This window comes from Bos indicus x Bos taurus, chromosome 10 (genome assembly GCF_003369695.1).
Source record: "Bos indicus x Bos taurus breed Angus x Brahman F1 hybrid chromosome 10, Bos_hybrid_MaternalHap_v2.0, whole genome shotgun sequence".
NCBI lineage: Eukaryota > Metazoa > Chordata > Mammalia > Artiodactyla > Bovidae > Bos > Bos indicus x Bos taurus.
Window position 1 is genome coordinate 55,488,541 of NC_040085.1, and position 18,063 is coordinate 55,506,603.

Here is an 18,063-nt window from a genome sequence, read left to right on the forward strand (position 1 = left end):
CGCAAGAAGGTCCTCCATGAGAAGCCTAGGATTACTTGTGGGCTGGGCCCGAGGACTGTCCCTTCACTGCCTCCACCCCAAATCCCAGGTTCCAACATTCACAGGCCTCTGGGTCGGAATCCCACTCAGACTCTTGAGGTATCTTGGGTTCAGCCTGGGTGACTTGAACTGAAGCTCAGAACCGTGCCTCCTCCCTCGCCTGCACATCAGCCTCTGAGTCCACAGCAGGGGCCCCCCTGACTTGCCCTGCCCCGGCGTCCGGCCTCTGCTCGGTGCCCGGCCCCAGAGGCGCAGTGAGGGGGCCACCGGGCAGACGGAGATGGGTCTCCTTTAGCGCTGGGGCCTCCAAGCTGCCCTCTCCAGCGCGCATTCTTGGTACAGGTGGCACAGCTTCACGCGCCGGCCGGGCTTCCCAGATCACAGGAGAGGCTAATCTCGGGTCTAGATCTCCCAGCCGCGGAGCGGATGAAACCGCTACTCGATTTCTTCCCGTTCCCTTAACTCCTCACCCCAAAACGCAAAATCCCAGGCTGGGCAGGACCGGATCACCTCTGCCTCCTCCCATTGCGCCAATCCTGCGAGCGAGAGAGGCCCCCGCGCCGAGGCGGTGGCTGGCAAAGGGGAGTGGAAAGGGAGGATGGATGGGGCCGAGGGGTGGAGTGGTGATGAGGGGGATGTAGGAGGGGGTGTCATTTTCTTTTTCTTTCTTTTTTTTTTTAAAGTATTTCTCTCGCGAGAAACCGCTGCGCAGACGATACTTGAAGAGGTGGGGAAAGGAGGGGGCCGCAGGAGCGGCGGCAGAGACTGTGGGTGCCGCAGGCAGACAGGCGGCCACAGCTGGGACAGCTGCGGGCGGAGTGGGGCAGCGGCTGCCGCGGCCAAGACCGAGGAACAGCCGCCGCCGCCGCCTTGGGAGCCGGATCCGCCGCTTCTCTAGTGGGTGCAGCCAGGGTCCCCATAGGGATCGGGCGGCCGCCGCGGCTGGGGCTCCAGCCACGGAGGCTTTTGCGTTTGCGCCGCGCCGAGGGCAGAGACAGGGACTGGGGTGAGGGGCTGTCCCGGAACGTCCAGAGCTGGCGCTGGCCCTCCCCTGCCTGACAGCTTCCTGGCCCGGGGCTCCTGGTGCCGGGCTCGGCGTCAGATGCAGAGGGGTGGTGGCAGTGCCCGGAGCCGGCCGGGGATGGCGCGGCGGGCTTCCAGCCCGGCGGCTTGGCGGAGAGGACAGACTGGGGAGCTGGGGCGTCAGAGCGCGCATTGCGCGCAATTCGTGCTAGTAAAAAATACACCCAGCGAGCTCGTCCCGGGGTTTAGATCTGCTCAGGACATGGGGACATTTGCAGCGCTTTTTTCAGGCGGCGCCCGGGAGGCCAAGGGGTTGGCTGGAACCGATGCCGCCGGGGGCCTGGGCTTTTCAGCCAGCTGTGGACCAAACGGTCTTCACTTACCCAAAGTAACTGCGCCACGCGCAGGCGGTGCGCGGGTTGGGCTCGGGAATGGGGACCCTGAGGCTTCAGCATCTTGATGCCCTGAATGTCTCCCCCCGCCTCGGCGATTTGTCTGTTGCAGCTGGCAGGGGCCGCCTGAAGTGGGAGCAGCGCCTGGAGAAGGCGGGAGGAGCCCGGCCCGGGGGACGGGCGGCGGGAGAGCGGGACCCCGGCGGCGCGGCGCGCTCCAGGGCGCAGCGGCGGCCGCGGACACAGCCCGGGGCGCGGTGAGAGGCGGCGGGAGCCCGCGGCCGCTCGGCATCATGCGGCGAGGGGGGCTGCTGGAGGTCGCCCTGGGATTTACCGTGCTCTTAGCGTCCTACACGAGCCATGGGGCGGATACCAATTTGGAGGCTGGGAACGTGAAGGAAACCAGAGCCAACCGGGCCAAGAGAAGAGGTGGCGGAGGACACGACGCGCTTAAAGGGTAATGGATCGGGCCAGCTGCTTTGGTGTGGGTGTCCCCTTCCTCTTTTCCCGAGTATCAAGATCCAGAGGAACTGACAGGGTCGATTCTCGACAGTAGAAGAATTCTTATTAAGACTTCCTGGGAGCACCTTAGAGATGCAAGGGTTACCTAGTTCTCGCTGCAGTTCCTGGCCAAACCACCTTGCTTCTACTTTTTATGGATTTCTGCCCCAGAGTAGAGGTCACGGCTAAAAGGAATCTTGGGCCATTGTCGAGGCTGATTTGGGGAGGCGAGGAGGGTTCTTTGAGGAAGAAGGGGAGGAGCTGCTACTGAGAAGAGGGGCAGCCCATCCTTTCCCTTCATACCAATTCCGGTTGTGTGTAGGGATAGCAATTGCATGGTGGGCATCTTAGTGGATGCTCTGTTTGTAGGGGAGCAAGGAAAGAAAGGAATTCCAAGGACAGCCATTCAGAGGAGACACATAGCTAATAGTTGGTTCTCCTTGAAGTTGCGCTTATTAAAATTAGGGACTGAGTTTTTCCTTTAGATGTCTACACTGGAAGCAGAGCAGGGCAAGTGTTTCTGAGAACTAGTTTTGCCGTTTTAAGAAGCTCCTTATTTCATGGGGGCAGTAATGCTGCTGTGGCAGGCTTTGAATGAGTGTTTTTAACCAGTCGTGTGTGTGTGTGTGTGTGTGTGTTACCCACATGTAGTTGAACATTTCGCCAGTCTCCTATGCCCCTATTACAGAAAATGTTTCAGCAGGAAGTATTTAAATTAGGCAGGTTGACTGCATAAATATTGTCAGTTTCCTGAATCAAAGAAGGGTGGGAGTGCCCTTCCCTTAAAATTGTTCAGATTGGAAGAGCAGTATCTCTGAGAGTGTTTAAATTCAAGCCTCCATAGAAGCAGCAGGATGGATTGTAAATGACCCATTTTGTCTCTTTGGAGGATTCTGTAATGAATCCAGAGAGTAAATACACAGAGGTTTCTGTTAACTTGTTGCTCTTTTAAATATTTTTAAAAATTTTTAATTGTTTAATTGGGATATAGTTGTTTTACAATGTCGTGTCAGTTCTGTCGGACAGTAAGGTGAATCAGTTATACGTGTACATATATCCACTCTTTTTTAGACTTCCTTCCCATTTAAGTCACTACGGAGCATTGTTGTTCTTTTTTGAGTAGTTATGCAGTTTGACCACATGGCCCTGAATGATCAAATGATGGTGTCCACTTGGATATGTGGCTGAACCTTTCACATATTCTTTTTTGTTATGGGTTGTTTTAATTATATGTATGTAGTGAAATTTGTGTCTGTATGGCCCAGGTACAGAAAGAAAAAAGTCCAGTAAACTGAACAGATGAGTTTTTGAGTGCTGGTCCAGATCTGGGGCAACACAGTGGTCAGAGCTAAGCACTTAGACCTTGGTGATATATGCAGGATTTTCTGACCCCAGGAAACAGTTATGATTAACTTAGTCCCATCTTGGTCTTTGTGGAAAATAAATCAAGAATTCCAACAAGTGTTGGAAAGGAAATTTGCTTATCATATTAAGCCTGATACTGATCAGACAGCAGATATTTTTTGCCCTGTGTGCATGGCCCGTGGCAAGTTCGGTAAATGGACTGAAACTCTGATTTTCATCCATTCTCGAAAGGACCTGATTTAGTCTAGCATTTTTCCTTAAAAATATATATATTTCTGCTGTATATATATATATATATATTATCTTAGAAGCTAAGCTTGACAGCATTGCTCCTAGGGAGAGATAGGAAGTGGAGGGTTTAATTCTGTGGATGAAGGTCTGCAGGGAGACATTAGGCCTGGCCAGACATTTGTCTCATCTCTCTGGGCTATCACCAACCAGCCTGTTTCCTCGGGAGGCACTGACTCAATGTGAAAACAGAAACTAAGCCTTGCTTTGTTGCTTCACAGGATGTCCATGCTTTTACTCACATCAACACTTGTTTTTTCTGTTTTACATTTTTTTTAAGTTTATAAAGAAACACTTCTCTGTGTTTAGTTAGTATGTAGTTGTTGAGATTTTGCATATATATCAAAAATTTAGCAAATAATTATAACTAACCTTTGTAGCATGACTATATATTAATATACTATAATAATGAACCTTTATAATATAAAGGTTTTTATTTTTATAAATCTTCTGTTATTTATAATGTTATATGTATATAATGTATGCATTATATATATATACATATTTGAGGTAAAAAATTAAACTTTAAAAGGATATACAATTTAAAATATTTCCTGCCTACCTCTCAGAGACTGTTTTCTTATGTATTTTTCTAGAAATAGCATAATACATGTACAAATATAATATATTCATATATATATATAATCACTTAGATATGTGTGTATATCCTTTTTAATGTCTGAAATGTACTATACATACTGTTCCCAACCTGTCTTACTTTTGTATATCTTTACTGCATCCTTCTATCAACTCATAGGGATCTACCTCATGTGTTCTCTTGGCGTACAGAATCCCGTACTATGGCTGGAACAGTTTCCTAATGATGGCTCTTTAGATTATATTAAAGTTTTTGCTGTTACCAACATTCTTCTACCTGCATGTTGGTGCCCATGTGCATTTATGTGTGGTATAAATTGATGAAGGAAAATATAATTGCTGTTTATCAAAGGTCTTCCCATAGGTTTGAAACGAATGCTGACTCTGTTCTTAAATTTGAATAGCTTTTAAAATGTATTCTCTCTGCTTATTGCTATTACAATCTCACATGAATAAGTCTTTAACCACACCATGCATATGTATACATTATATGCATGACATGCATATGCATATGCATCATATGCATATGCATCATATGCATGTGGCGTATACAACCACACCATGATGATGTATACATCATCAGGAAGAGCAGTCATGTGTTCCATTTTTCCAGTTATTGCTTAAAACTCCTATTTTGGCTAGTTGAAATATTAGCAGCTTCAAAATCAACCTCTTTGACTACAGTGAAACCTATTTGCCATTTTGATGTACAGTTTATGAAATGAAAGTAATCTGAAATCCCCAAGTCTGCCTGATGCCCAGTTGGTGGCAGCAACTTTCAGCACCTCACTAAATATTTCCTCTATTTAAAAGGTGCTTTAAGCTCATCAGTGTCTGCCACCCATTTGTCTGGGCTCTCCTACAAGTTACTGTCTTCTTGTCCTTCTCTGATGTGACAGGTGACCGCAGAATTTGCCTGGGTATTCTTCTTGGGATATGTAGTCCTTTCCTGTCAGCTTCCTCGAGTCCCTGCCTAGGGACCTGCATGGTTTTCCCCTCTTTGGGTATGTAGTCCTAGCTTGTCCTTCTCTCCTCCCATCCTGTTGCAGGTGTTTTTTTTTTTTTTTCCTCTCTTCCCACTGGGCAGCAGAAGTTGTTCCACAGTGGAAATTTAAGCATCCTCAAGTTTCTTCCCAGCTTTCACTGTGTTTTCTTAGAGTAAATCGCCAATTTCTGTTTTTACAGGAAATCCTTATTTTTTTATGGAATGAGTGTGGTCCCTATTCACTCTGCAAAAATTGCATTTCTCTCTATTTTGAAATGAGGATTTTGCAAGTTTTAAAAACGTTTTCAAGTAATAAATGTATAATAATTTTTGTTTGCCTGGGCACAGCTTAACATGTGTGAAATGACTTTATGAGACATAATAAAATCCTAGCTTTATCGTTTGAATTTCAGGTCACAAGAATTTTCTCAGCTAAATTCTTAACTTCTGTGATTAGGCAAAAAGTGCGAGACAATCTAATTTTAAAAACACATAGCTCTACTTGAATAGCAATAGTCCAACCAGTCCATCCTAAAGGAGATCAGTCCTGGGTGTTCTTTGGAAGGACTGATGCTAAAGCTGAAACTCCTTTACTTCGGCCACCTGATATGAAGAGTTGACTCATTGGAAAAGACTCTGATCCTGGGAGGGATTGGGGGCAGGAGGAGAAGGGGGTGACAGGGGATGAGATGGCTGGATGGCATCACTGACTCGATGGACATGAGTTTGAGTGATCTCTGGCAGTTGGTGATGGACAGGGAGGTTTGGCGTGCTGCAATTCATGGGGTTGCAAAGAGTTGGACACGACTGAGCGACTGAACTGAACTGATGCACCATTTATGTTTGCCTTATTGCTTTAGCTCCCAGATAAGGAAATATATTACAGTTTCCCATCAAAGGGAAAAATTCTTGAGAGTAAAACCCCCTTTCCCCAAATCTCTGATAAGATGGATTATTGCACTTTTATCTGTATTGCCTGGTTTATAAGTGTATAAGACTGGTTGTATTTCACACAATTTGTCCCCTTGTGCCTGATTCCTTTGGTCTTTATTTGTTTATTTTTTTTTCAGGGGTCTTATTACCAAAAAAATACACGCGGAACCGTTCATACACAGGATAGATTATGTGACAGCAAACTCTGAGGGATTAATTACACAGAAATCTGTTATTAAAATAAAGAACTTTAACAGGGCACACATAAAAAATTCTGCAGACTTTATAAAGTCCATTTTACTTTATAAAGAGGACTTTAAGACTTCATCCAAAGTCAGATAGGCTAAAGCTAAATATGAGGCAAAAATCCTGCAGTGGTATGGTTTGTCCTTTCATTTATTAAGTAGATTAAGTCAAAGTATTGCGACACCATGAAAAAAGAGAGAGATTTTTAAATAAAAGGTTTCAGCAATTCCACATTTTAAACAAGACAGGAGACAAAGTATTTCTGGGATTCATTTTGAGACATAAAACTTGGTATTAGGATACTCAGACATAGTTTGTTTGCTTTTTCCTACAATAAACCAAACAATAAGCCTAACCAATTTGTGAATTTTAGCCTTAATTTCCAAGGTGAAAATAAGATGTTTTCTTAAAATAGAAATAAACTGTATTAACAATTTCTTTGTGTCTAGAAACCCAACAAATAGACCTATTCTAGAAACAGGATTTTGTTTCATGAAAATTTTTAAAGAAAGCTGAAATAAAAAATCTTATGAGGGCTGAGTTATATGGCAGACACATGGGAGTTTGATATTTTAAGTTTGTTGAGTTTGTTTGTTAAGTTTGTTGACTTTCCCATTAGATTGTAAAATCATCAGTGGCAAGAAATGAGCATTTTAATACTAACTTGTTGAAGCTGGGATTGAAAGAGTTCATTAATTCAAAAAGTCTTGATCGAGTGCTACCTTGAATTTAGCTTTGTGAAATGCTGGAGACATACTGCCCACAGACTGGAGGGGTTGAATATTTCCTAGGAGAATAAGATGCATTAAAAAAAACTGGGAGGCAACAGAAAAGTAGGAAAAGGCATGGGGTCTAGGAGGAAGTGAAAGTAAATAATAATAACATCTGTAGCAGGGTAGTGACGTTAAGATGACTTTTATGTGCCAGACATGGTTCTCAGTGTTCTGCATGTGACGGCACATTCAGTGCTCACCCTATCTGTACAGGGCGAGTCCTTTCATTACCTTCCCTCTACAGCTGTGAGAGCTGAGGTATGCAGAGGTTAAGTTTTAAAGACAAATTCTTAATATTAAATTTTCTTTCTCCATTAATTTTAGTTATGGTTTTGGTTTTCATTCCTCTGGACAAAAATGCAGAACTAAGACATTGGTAAAATTCCACTTAAAATTCCTAATATTCCTTCATGCTAGTTCACAAATCCCAGGTATAATTAATAATGTAGTAATATAATATTTTGTCAAACAGGAAGCTTTGATATTTCTGCAAAGACTAATAAAACACAGAGGGGCTTATAGCATGTCTGAACTGTGGATTCTCTGGATAGCACATGCATTTTAGTATTATATCTTGACTTTTATTGAGGATGTCAGGTAACCATCACAGGCATCCTTCATCTGCATTGCCCATGGTTCTGAACTGAAGACGTTCCTCATGACATCATTCAGAATCTCTTGCTCTCATGTCCCATGTGAGAAACTTCTCTCAGGATAGACTTGCACGAGGTGTTTCTCTTTCCAGGGGAAACTTGTATCTCTCTTAAGTTTCATCAATATGATGAGTTATCTAATTCTTTCATTTCATTTTTCACCTTGGTTGCCTATAAGCTCAGAGTCATTAATATAGTGTAATTTTTTACATTAAATTGCAGCAATAATGGTAAAGAATAGCAAGCTCTGGTATATTGTTCACTATTGCATTGTTCATATATTACTCATTCAACACACAGATCCTTTATGAAGAAGATTATACATACTTGTCCATTTAACAGATGAGGAAACTGAGGGATACAGTTTTTCAGTGATTTTAGTTATTCCTTCAGGGACATAAACTAGTAAGAGATGGAGCTGGGAAATCTGGCTTCTTAGTCAGTGCTCCTTAACCATTGTGTTTTGATGATTCTCAATTACAATAAACCCTATACCTGATAAGTTTCTTCCTTTCGTCCACACTCGTGATACCTTCATTTCCCAAGAATCTTCCGCCATTGCTGTGGAGAAAGGCTCAGTGTTTATTGAAGGCAGACGCACTCCCATGACAAGCGAAGTATCGTTGTGGGAATGGGTTTATTCAGAAATGACTTGGCAGTGGATGACTGTCAGGAACCAGCAAACGATGGAACGTGCTGCCTGTTTTGAAAATAAAATTGTATTGAATACAACCATGCCCATTTGTCTATGTGTTGTCTATGTCTGCTTGCACACTTACTGGCAGAGTGAGAGTAGTTGAGATAAAGATGGTAGGGCTTGGCAAAACGGAATTATTTGCTGTTTCACCCTTTACAGAAAAAGTTTGCTAATCTCTGGGCTGTGTGATAAATGAGTCCTTAGTAGGACAGAAAACTTATTGAAGGCTAAGTTTTTTATCACTAGGGATATCTAGAAACCAGGCACATACTAAGTATGCAATAGGTAATTTTTGAATGGTTGACCAATTTTCATTGACTAATTGCGTAAGGTAAATTATATATATTAGAGCCTGGAGGAAGTACAGGAGAGAAATAAAGAAAAATTTGAGTGAAAAAGGCATGAAACAGAAAGTATATAATATTCTGGTGATTGAGGGACATTGAGTACAATGAGCAGGGTTTGCGTTACATGGCTCGCGGGCACAGTTCAAAGTGTGCTATGAAAGTAGAGCCCCCTGGAAGTGTGCGGTGAGCCACCATGCATGTCTGTCCGTAGGCCAGGGTGGGAGAGGGACTGAAGGACGCATGGTGTTATACTGTCTGATTGTTGTGAAAGCTGAGGATGGCGACGTGATACAGGATTCTAAGATGGCAAGATGATCAGATCTTGGCCACTCTGGCCGAGGTGTAAAAGGTATATGATATAGCGAGTAAGGAGACTAGAGGCAGGGGGACTTGGAAGGCTAATATAGGAGTCCTGGTGAGAGTGCATGATGGTCAGAGCACAGTGGCCGGGGAGATGTGGTGGTGGTGATGAGGAGGCTCAAGCGGCAACATGAGCAGTACTTGACCATTTGGTTATGGGAGGCTAAGGCAAGGAAGCTTCCAATGTACATGTACCTCCATGTACATTGAAACATTACATGTAAAAACATTGTAACATTATTAATGAGAAACTAAAGAGAGAGTTATTCCTAGTCTCTTTACTATAAGGAAATAAGCTATTTTATTTGTGTTTTGGTTATCTTATTGCTACGTAACCAATTGCCCAAACTTAGTGGCTTAAAACAACAACAATTTTATTATTTCTTATGATCCTGCAGGCCAGGAATTTGGACAGGATGCAGTGGGGAGTCTTGTCTCTGCTTCCCACAATGTCTGTTGGGTCTGAAATGAGTAAGATGACTTCTCCACGTGTGTTTCTGGTTCTGTGATTGTGGACTGGTGCCTGCAGTCCTGTTTACTTTGGTGTGGTTGAGCTAAATGGATGGACAGAGGAAGGGATAAAAGAAGCAAAGAGCGACTTGTCTGACTCTGCTGGGAGCCTTCCAGATTTCAAAGCTCTCTCCTATGTGATCTCCTGCCTCGGCCGGCCCCTGGGGATAGGCCACTGAGTGTGTTTTTGCAAATGGGGAAACTGAGCCCCAGGTGCAGCTACCAGATTTTGTTCAGGTTAAGTGTCTGTTGGGGCTGGATGGTGAACAATAGCCTCTTCATCTCTGGTCACATGTTTTAACCCCACCAGTTGACCACAGACTGAGATGAATGGCTAAAAGCTGGCTGGAAGGGCCTGAATGAGTTCATATGTTATCAGGGTTGGCTGGGTTTCTTGGTTCTCCTCCATATAGTCTCAGATTGTCTCCCTTTCCCCGTGGACCATCCAGCAGCATCGCCAGACTTTGTACAAGGCAGCTGAGGATACCAAGAAAACAAAAGTGGAAGCTACCAGACTTTCTTCAGACAGTCTTGTCTGAAATTCCATGCAAGTCACAGACCTTGCTCAGATTCAAGGGCGTGGACTAATAAGCTCTGCCTCTTGATGGAGGCGAGGGGCAGCCTATGTCTACAGGGAGAGGAGGAATTAAGGGGCACAATCTTTGGAGAGTAGCTCCCACAGTGAGGCAGCAGGTTTGTGAGAAGTCTAATCAAATGTTTCAGTTCTAACTTGATCTGATTCACTTAGTTTCCCATCACAGTTGCTTCCTTGTATTTTGTTTACTGTGACCTCAGAATGCTACATAAATAATATATCTCTGTGATCTTTCACATTAATGTTAAGGGCTTTGCTCTTACTTTGGCTACACTTCTGCATTTAAAGAATTTGCAAATCCCAGGAATAAGACTATAGTTCCTAAAAATCTGGCAAGTTATAAAACTCCTAATTCCCCCTCCCCACCCTATTTCCTTTAGCCTCTAAGAAACTCAAGGACAAATTTAATGCACAATCACTTAATTTTGTTAATTTAGGTATCTGATATGTTTTATCTTCCTTCTATATGGAATTTTACTTTAAATTTCTGTTAATAGCCCTCTTTTGTATATCTGAAACACTTTTTTTTGGAATCTAGGATTATAATTAATAAACAAAAATAGATGTACAGTTGTCAATAGAACTGATATGATAGTGAGCTGAATTCTATTTTATTTTTATTTTTTTGCATTAATGGAATAGCTACATTGTTCATAGAATAAAATTGGATTAGGACTACAGTCAAGTTTGGATTATGGATCCAAAACTCTATTATGTCAAATCCTGGTCTTAAGTTCCTGTGACTTTACCACTTTCTCAAGTGGCTTTTTTTTTTGTTGTTGTTGCTGAAGTTATCACTGAGTCTATTTATTCAGTCCCCTCTGAGGGGAAGGGAGAGAGGAAAATTCACTATCTCTGCCATTCCCAGCCAAAGATGTATTCCAGACGGCAAGCAGGCCCAGAGTGGGGGAACTGCTCCATTAGACAAGTGATTTGGTTCAGTGTTTTGAAGGGTTGTGAATTCCTAGACCATCAGTCATACTTACATTCAAATATAAGTATCCAAACACATTTAAGTCCAAATATAGTACAAGCACTCTGTGGTGTTGGTGTTGGGACATAGGATTTATGTCGGCCCTATGGACTCATTATGTCTGCTGTCAAGTTCGCGGTTTTGAACTGAAGCATAGTAATATCTCTGTTAATAAAGAAATGTATTCCAGAGACAGACAGGTTTTTGTTTTGTTTTTCTGTTTCTTCTCCTTTGCCTCCATCCTCTTCCTCTTTGCCTTCTTTCTCATCACAATTTTCCCCTCGTTTTCCTCTTTCATTGTCATCTCATCTTCTTTTTTTTCTTGTAACTTTGTAAGCTGAACTACGTACTAAATAGGGATGATAAAGATCAAATGAGGGTTAAAACATTAAGAAAAAGAAATTCTTAATAAAATGTTCATTTTTTACTTGAGGGTCTTGGGGTGTCCAAAAAGAAAACCAAGGATAATGTTTTTGTTAGGAGAGGGAAGGAGAAGGATTGAGGGAGGCCAGAGGAGAGAGTTCAGAGAAAGTTCTATAGTGGAGTTCCGTCAGCCAGTGGATCTGGGCTAGACAGAGCAGGTGCCGGCGTCTAACAGATCCTGATGACGACTCCTGGCAACGCTGGTACCAGGCTCTTCAGGAGACTGAGGGCTTTTGGAGGGGAGTCAGGACACGAAAGAAAGATACTTGGATGTCAGAAAACATTCCTGTAAAAACATTCAAAGGAATGTAGTGGAAAAGCAGGTTAATCCATCATTTATTACGAACCTATATATATGGTGCCATGTTGCTCGGCACATCTCCCTTGCCTCATAGATAATGGTTCATTGTCTGCCATTTCTGCTGCCCATTCACTGCTAATTTATACTATCATATAATCAGACCTTAATAGGTTGGTACCTTCACTGAGTAGCTTTTAAAGACTCTTCTTATTTGTAGATTTTTTTTTTCACGATTCAGATTTTCCTCCATTGTCAGGCCATCCACCTTCACAAAAACATTACAAAATATTTATAGTGGGACCAACTTTAGAAATTTATAGATGCTTAAACTGAGGCCCAGAGAAGTTTCATTAAAAGTGTTCAGGGTACTAATTTTTTCTTCTTAACTTCATAGGTGTGGAAGCATAGCCATACCATAGCAGAGGGGATTTAAGTAGAAGTATGTTGTTGGGCTTCCCAGATGGTGCTAGTGGTAAAGAATCCTCCTGCCATTTCTGGGTTGGGAAGATCCCCTGAAGAAGGGAATGACAACCCACTTCAATATTCTCACCTATAAAATCCCATGGACAGAGGAACCTGGCAGGCTACAGCCTATGGGGTTTCAGAGAGTCAGACACGACTGAGTAGACACAAATGAAAAATGATGTTGTTGGGTAGGAGATTATGCTTCTTGTTTGTTTTCATACCCTAGAGAGGGTGACTGTTATCTGTAAGTCCTCAACTGTACTGCAAATGAGCAAAATGCCTGCATTGCGTGGGCATGGACATTTTTCCTGTTCTTGTTTATTTGGCCTTAGGCAGGGCGATCAGTCTGTGGGCAGCCTTTATGGCAGGCTGGGCACTGGGGTTTTAGCTCCCCAGTCCTACCCTGCTGTCAGTGAAAGCCTCCAGATTAGGTGAGGTTGAGTGGGGTGGGGCTTTTTAAGGGAGGTGGTTGCTAGTAAGGGGATGGGAGAAAGAGAAATGGGAGGCTCCTCTGGGAGTCTCATGGGTGTAATCCTCCCGTCCCCACAGGCACACTGATAATTAGCAATTAGTCCTGGGATGAACCCTGGCAATTCTAGGTCTAGAAGCTCAGACTCTTATCTTGTAACTCATCTTGATTCAACTATCTACACTACCAGTTTATACATTTAGATTCCATGAAATAAGTGTGCCTGTGAAGAAGAAAAAACAATCTTAAATTCTTCTGTATCATCTATCCCACCAATTTTGTAGAACACTTGCCTACTCCAAGTGACAACGATTTATTGAGCATCAGCTGTGTTTGAATTGGACCTAATGCTGAATTCTCAGAATGAACACCCTGTCTCAAGCCTGTTGATACTATTATCTTCTTCCAATGATTCTAGGCAGAACTACATGTGAGCTATATTTCTCCCTTTACTGTTGGGGTTAATGTCCAAGGCAACATGAACAAGTACCTTTCAGGGAAGGACTTGAGATGCAACCTTCAAGTCGACGCCTGGTTTTTAATCTTTCGTGGACTACTGCTGCCTCACACCCCAGAGTTGAGGCCACTGACCTCAAGTTTGAAAATTTTATATCCCATTACCACCCTATGAGCTCTGTCCTCCCCAGGGCCACATAGTTGATGTTTTAGCTGGAATCTGAGAAAGTGTCTGCACATTTCCTGAAGAGTTGGCTAGGAGCGATTTGGCAGTTCAGTCATAAAAACCCAGAGCCAGCGGCTGGGGTATACGTTATAATTACTTCACACTGCTTCCTATTTGAGCCTGGTTGTGGGTAGCTGGGTAGAGTGGTATTGCTTGTGGGATTATATTTGAAGGACCAAGGAGTCATTTTCAATGAACTCTAATAACTGTTGGCTGTGTTTTCAGGGAGGCTTGGAAGTGTGGATACAGACATGCCTGGGGTCAGATTCTGGCTCCATCACCTACTAGGCAGGAATCTCAGACAAGTGGCTTGACCTGGCCGAGCCTCAGTTTCCTCACTTGTAAAATGAGGTTGTAATATTCACCTCTCTGAGTTTCCTAAGATTGAATGAGAGGATACATTTCAAGTTCCTAGTATAATACCTGACGGATTTATCTACAGTATACAGCATATACAATTGTATATATACAAGACAATATCATTGCTATCTGGCTATCAAAATCTCCACTTTCTCATCTTGAACATAATTACTTTCAGAAACATAGGAAGCAAACTTGAACTTCAAAAATTTTTAAATTATAATCTTAATGGAAATTTACTTTGTTTGTGAAGGTCTGGTTAAAGTGAAGTTGCTCAGTCGTGTCTGACTCTTTGCGACCCCATGGACTGTAGCCTACCAGGCTCCTCTGTCCATGGGATTTTCCAGGCAATAGTACTGGAGTGGATTCCCATTTTCTTCTCCAGTGGATCTTCCCGACCCAGGAATCAAACCCAGGTCTCACGCATTGTGGACAGATGCTTTACTGTCTGAGCCACCAGGGAAGGTCTGGTTATATATACCTAAAGGCAACATGCAGATAAGATTTGTATTTTTCAATTTTCCCTTCCCCCAGATTATTTATAATTAATATTGCCCCCCACGCCCTGCCAATTCCTCCAAAAAAGTTTGCATTTTTTTACTGGCAGATCTGGCAAATGGCTTTGTCTCCTTCCTGAGGAACCTTCCCCCCGCCACCCCCCAAGAACCTTTGTGAAAAGAATTTATATTTCAGGAAATGGAAGCACTAGTCTGAAAACCACTTTCATTGGCAGTATTGCAAAGAGATACCCGGAGAGTTGGGACTCTTTGTGGTTAGGTTGTTTGGGTATTTTGGAAATGGGCTTTAATTGCCTTGTCAGAGTAAGAGTTTGGTTATGATCAGGTAGACAGGATGACCACCGGTAATTCCAAGTCATACTGCCTTTTATCTCATGATCTCACAGGTAAAGAGAGAAACTCTTTCCCAGCTTCCACACATCAGATCTCAGAGAGAACTCTGGCACTGCTCCTGTCACATGCCCCTCACTGTGGCCGAAGAAATGGGGCAAGTGGGCTGGCCAGGACTGAGGGGTGTGGAATGGTTTCCTCTTTTCTAAGAGGAGTTAGGGTAGCAAAAGGAGGAAGAGATGCTGAGTGAAACACAACACATCTGCTCTGGACCAAGAAACCTCTCCTTCCCACATTATTCCCATACCCCAGGACTCATTTCATCAGTCGTTGCTCTTCTCTCTGGACGCCGGTGGACAGGCCTCGCTTGCGTGATCTGGGGCTGGACTGACTCAGGTTGTCCACCCTTGAAAAGAGCCATTGCCTTCACTTTCCGGCTGAGCGTTCCCATCCTTTGGCTTCATGCCTTGCAGCAACATAGTGCTCAGTCAGTACAAAGGGATTCTTATGTGTCGTTTTTCTTCTGTGCCCTATTTCTTTTGAGAAGTTGAAAATCTTTGTAGTTTTTTCATTTGCCTTTAATGATCCCATTTTTATTTTAACGAGAGTTGGCTTTCAGTAGTTTAAGAGAGATCTTAAACTATTGAACATCTGGGAAAGTGGGCCAAAACATACTTTATCTTAATTTAGGCGAAGCTTTGGTAGAATTCCTATACCCTTGCATCCTTACACATTAACCTCTAGTTAACTGATTGGCAATAAACTCTAAGAAATTGTGGTTGCTTTATATTCATTCACAGCCTATAAAAATAAAAACTTCTTTAAATAAGGAATAGTTTAAACAGATAATAGTTATTTTTCTGCTTGTCGTTAAAAATGTTCAAATTACCTAATATCTCGTATTCCCATGGGATAAATCACACAACCAAAGTTAATAAAAAAGCAAAAATGCAGAAACAAACAAATACCAGGTACTTTGTCTGCTCTGCTAATTTCCCAGGAAATAAATAAACCTCAAATAAAAAAATAATCTTTTATTTTTAAACTTTTGAAAGCCTTTCAAGAATCTTATAAGAATATGCAAGTCAGGTTTTCCTTCTTTTTTTTGGTCAACAGTTCTGACATTACGTTGGTGAACATTTGGCAGAATTCTAGACAAGAGGATCTAATTTAATCTTGGATTGATCCAGGTGCTTATTTGCATTCGGGCCTCTCCTTGAAACATTGTCACCATTGAAGAATCAGGAAACATATCAGGCTTCCTCACTAAATTATTTCCTCCTTTCATTTCCTATTTCCCATGACTGTAAGAATTCTTCCATTCGTTAAAAGGCAAAATTCAGCCTTCTTATGGACCTGATGCAAATCAGTCCCCTTTCCTTCAAACTCTTGTTAACTGATGGATTTATGTTTTTGTCATAAAGAAAGATATGGTTCCGAATCATGTCAGAAAGTAGTTTAGTGCCCAAGAAAACCCACTTCCTGGGCTGTTATTTTCACAAGGGTGAGTAAGTCATTTGTTCTGAACATTAGCCTTATTGAGTAGCTGCGTATGTGAGATTCACAGAAGCATTTTGGTTAGTTCTTGCCTCTTGCTTAAGATGGTAAACATGTTGGAATTGGACTGTTGTTGGCTTTTATTGGTAGTCCACATCCCACTCAAAAATGTTGAGTTACATAACAGGTAGAAATGGTTCTTATATGAAGGGAAAAAATAAAGCAGAAGTGTGGTGTTGGGATGTATGGAAGAGTAGGGCTACAAGAAGATCTAGGCCAGATGCTGCTGCAAAGTTGTTGTTTTCTAACATTTAATATGGAAAATTTCAAATATATACAAAACTAGAGGGAATACTGTAGTGAAGCTCCAATTTCAGTAGTTATCAATGAATGGCCAGTCTTACTGTAGCTACTTCTCTTCCCTGCCACAGATTTTTTTAAAGTAAATCCCTGAAAAATAATTAGTCACCATTTCAATATGCATCTGTAAATGATAAGGACTCTTTAAGAAACAAACACAATATGACTATCATTTTTCAAATGAGCATTAATTAAGAAATATTATCAAATACCCAGTACTTGATGTTATTTTTATATTTGATAATATTGTGTAAATTTGATTAGTATTATCCAATTTCCCTGATTAGATTATAAACTTTATTTTTTATAGTTCATTCAAATCAGGATCTAAATTAAGTCCATCTTTTAAGAGTAATTGGTTGATAAATCTCTTAAATATTTTTAAATATATAGACTGGCCCTCTTGTCATTTTTACTTATAATTTATTTACTGAAGAAATGGATTCATGTTATATATCACTTCTAAAAATCTGAACTCAGAAACAAAGAGAAGAATGGTGGTTTCTAGGGGCTGGCGGGTAGGGGAAATGGGGAAATACTGGTCAGAGGGTTCACACTTCTAGTTATAAGGTGAATAAGTTTTGAGGATCAAAGGTGCAACATGATGAGTATCGCTAATAATGTATTATATGCTTGCAAGTTGCTAAGAAAGATCTGAAATGTTCTCACCACACATACACACATATACACGCACATATACACAAAATAGTAATTATGTAACCAAGTGGAACTAATACTTTGGTGGTGATCATTTTGTAATGTATAAATGTATCAAATTGTCATGTACTATAGTTACAATATTATCTGTCAATCCTATCTAATAAAGCTGGGGGAGAACAAGAAATTGGTTCACGTCCTGTAGAGCAGTGGCACTTAAAATGCCAGACCATTAGCTGCTTGTTTTCAATCTGTGATGAGATGAAAATCATGTGCCAGTAAATGCAGTGTGTCACTAAGCACACTCTTTAGTTGAGCTGTTATTTTTTTTCATAGCAAGGCTTTCTAGATGAAGGAAGCCGTGAGATGATTTACATTCCAGCTTAAGTTCCTTATCTCATTACAGATGAGTAATATATGGTGTGTGGACTAGCACTGGTCAGTCCTTGGGCCATCCTTGGAGCGCAGAGCTTCAGGGTTCTTACAGTCTGTTGATGACTGCATCCCAGGGGTGGTGGCCACCGTGTTCTGTCCCCTGTTGTTGTTGTGACTTGCTAGAGCTGGGAACTAGATTCAATTCAGAATCAACTTTTTGGCAAGAAGACTTTGTAAGTGATGTTTGTACTTCCATTCAAAGGTACCTTCTGGTCTACTAGCCTCTCTTTTTGCAATGTCAGCTGCCATTGATGATCATTGTCTAGGTCCATTAATTTATTAGGCTAGA

The 18,063-nt window shown here is 42.0% G+C and overlaps 1 protein-coding gene across 2 annotated transcripts in view; it reads left to right on the top strand.

Annotated features, from left to right (window-relative positions):
* Positions 1 to 781: 781 nt before the first annotated feature.
* FBN1 (fibrillin 1) overlaps positions 782 to 18,063 on the top strand; it is a 264,525-nt gene continuing 247,243 nt past the window's right edge. Inside the window, exons 1-2 of one of the 2 annotated variants that reach the window (XR_003513124.1) lie at positions 782 to 936; positions 1,567 to 1,911. Coding sequence is in view for 1 of the 2 variants with exons in the window: in XM_027554069.1 (XP_027409870.1) it covers positions 1,748 to 1,911 (164 nt within the window). In the remaining variant the exon portion in view is untranslated. The remainder of the gene's footprint in view (positions 937 to 1,566; positions 1,912 to 18,063) is intronic. The other variant, XM_027554069.1, reaches the window with a different exon arrangement.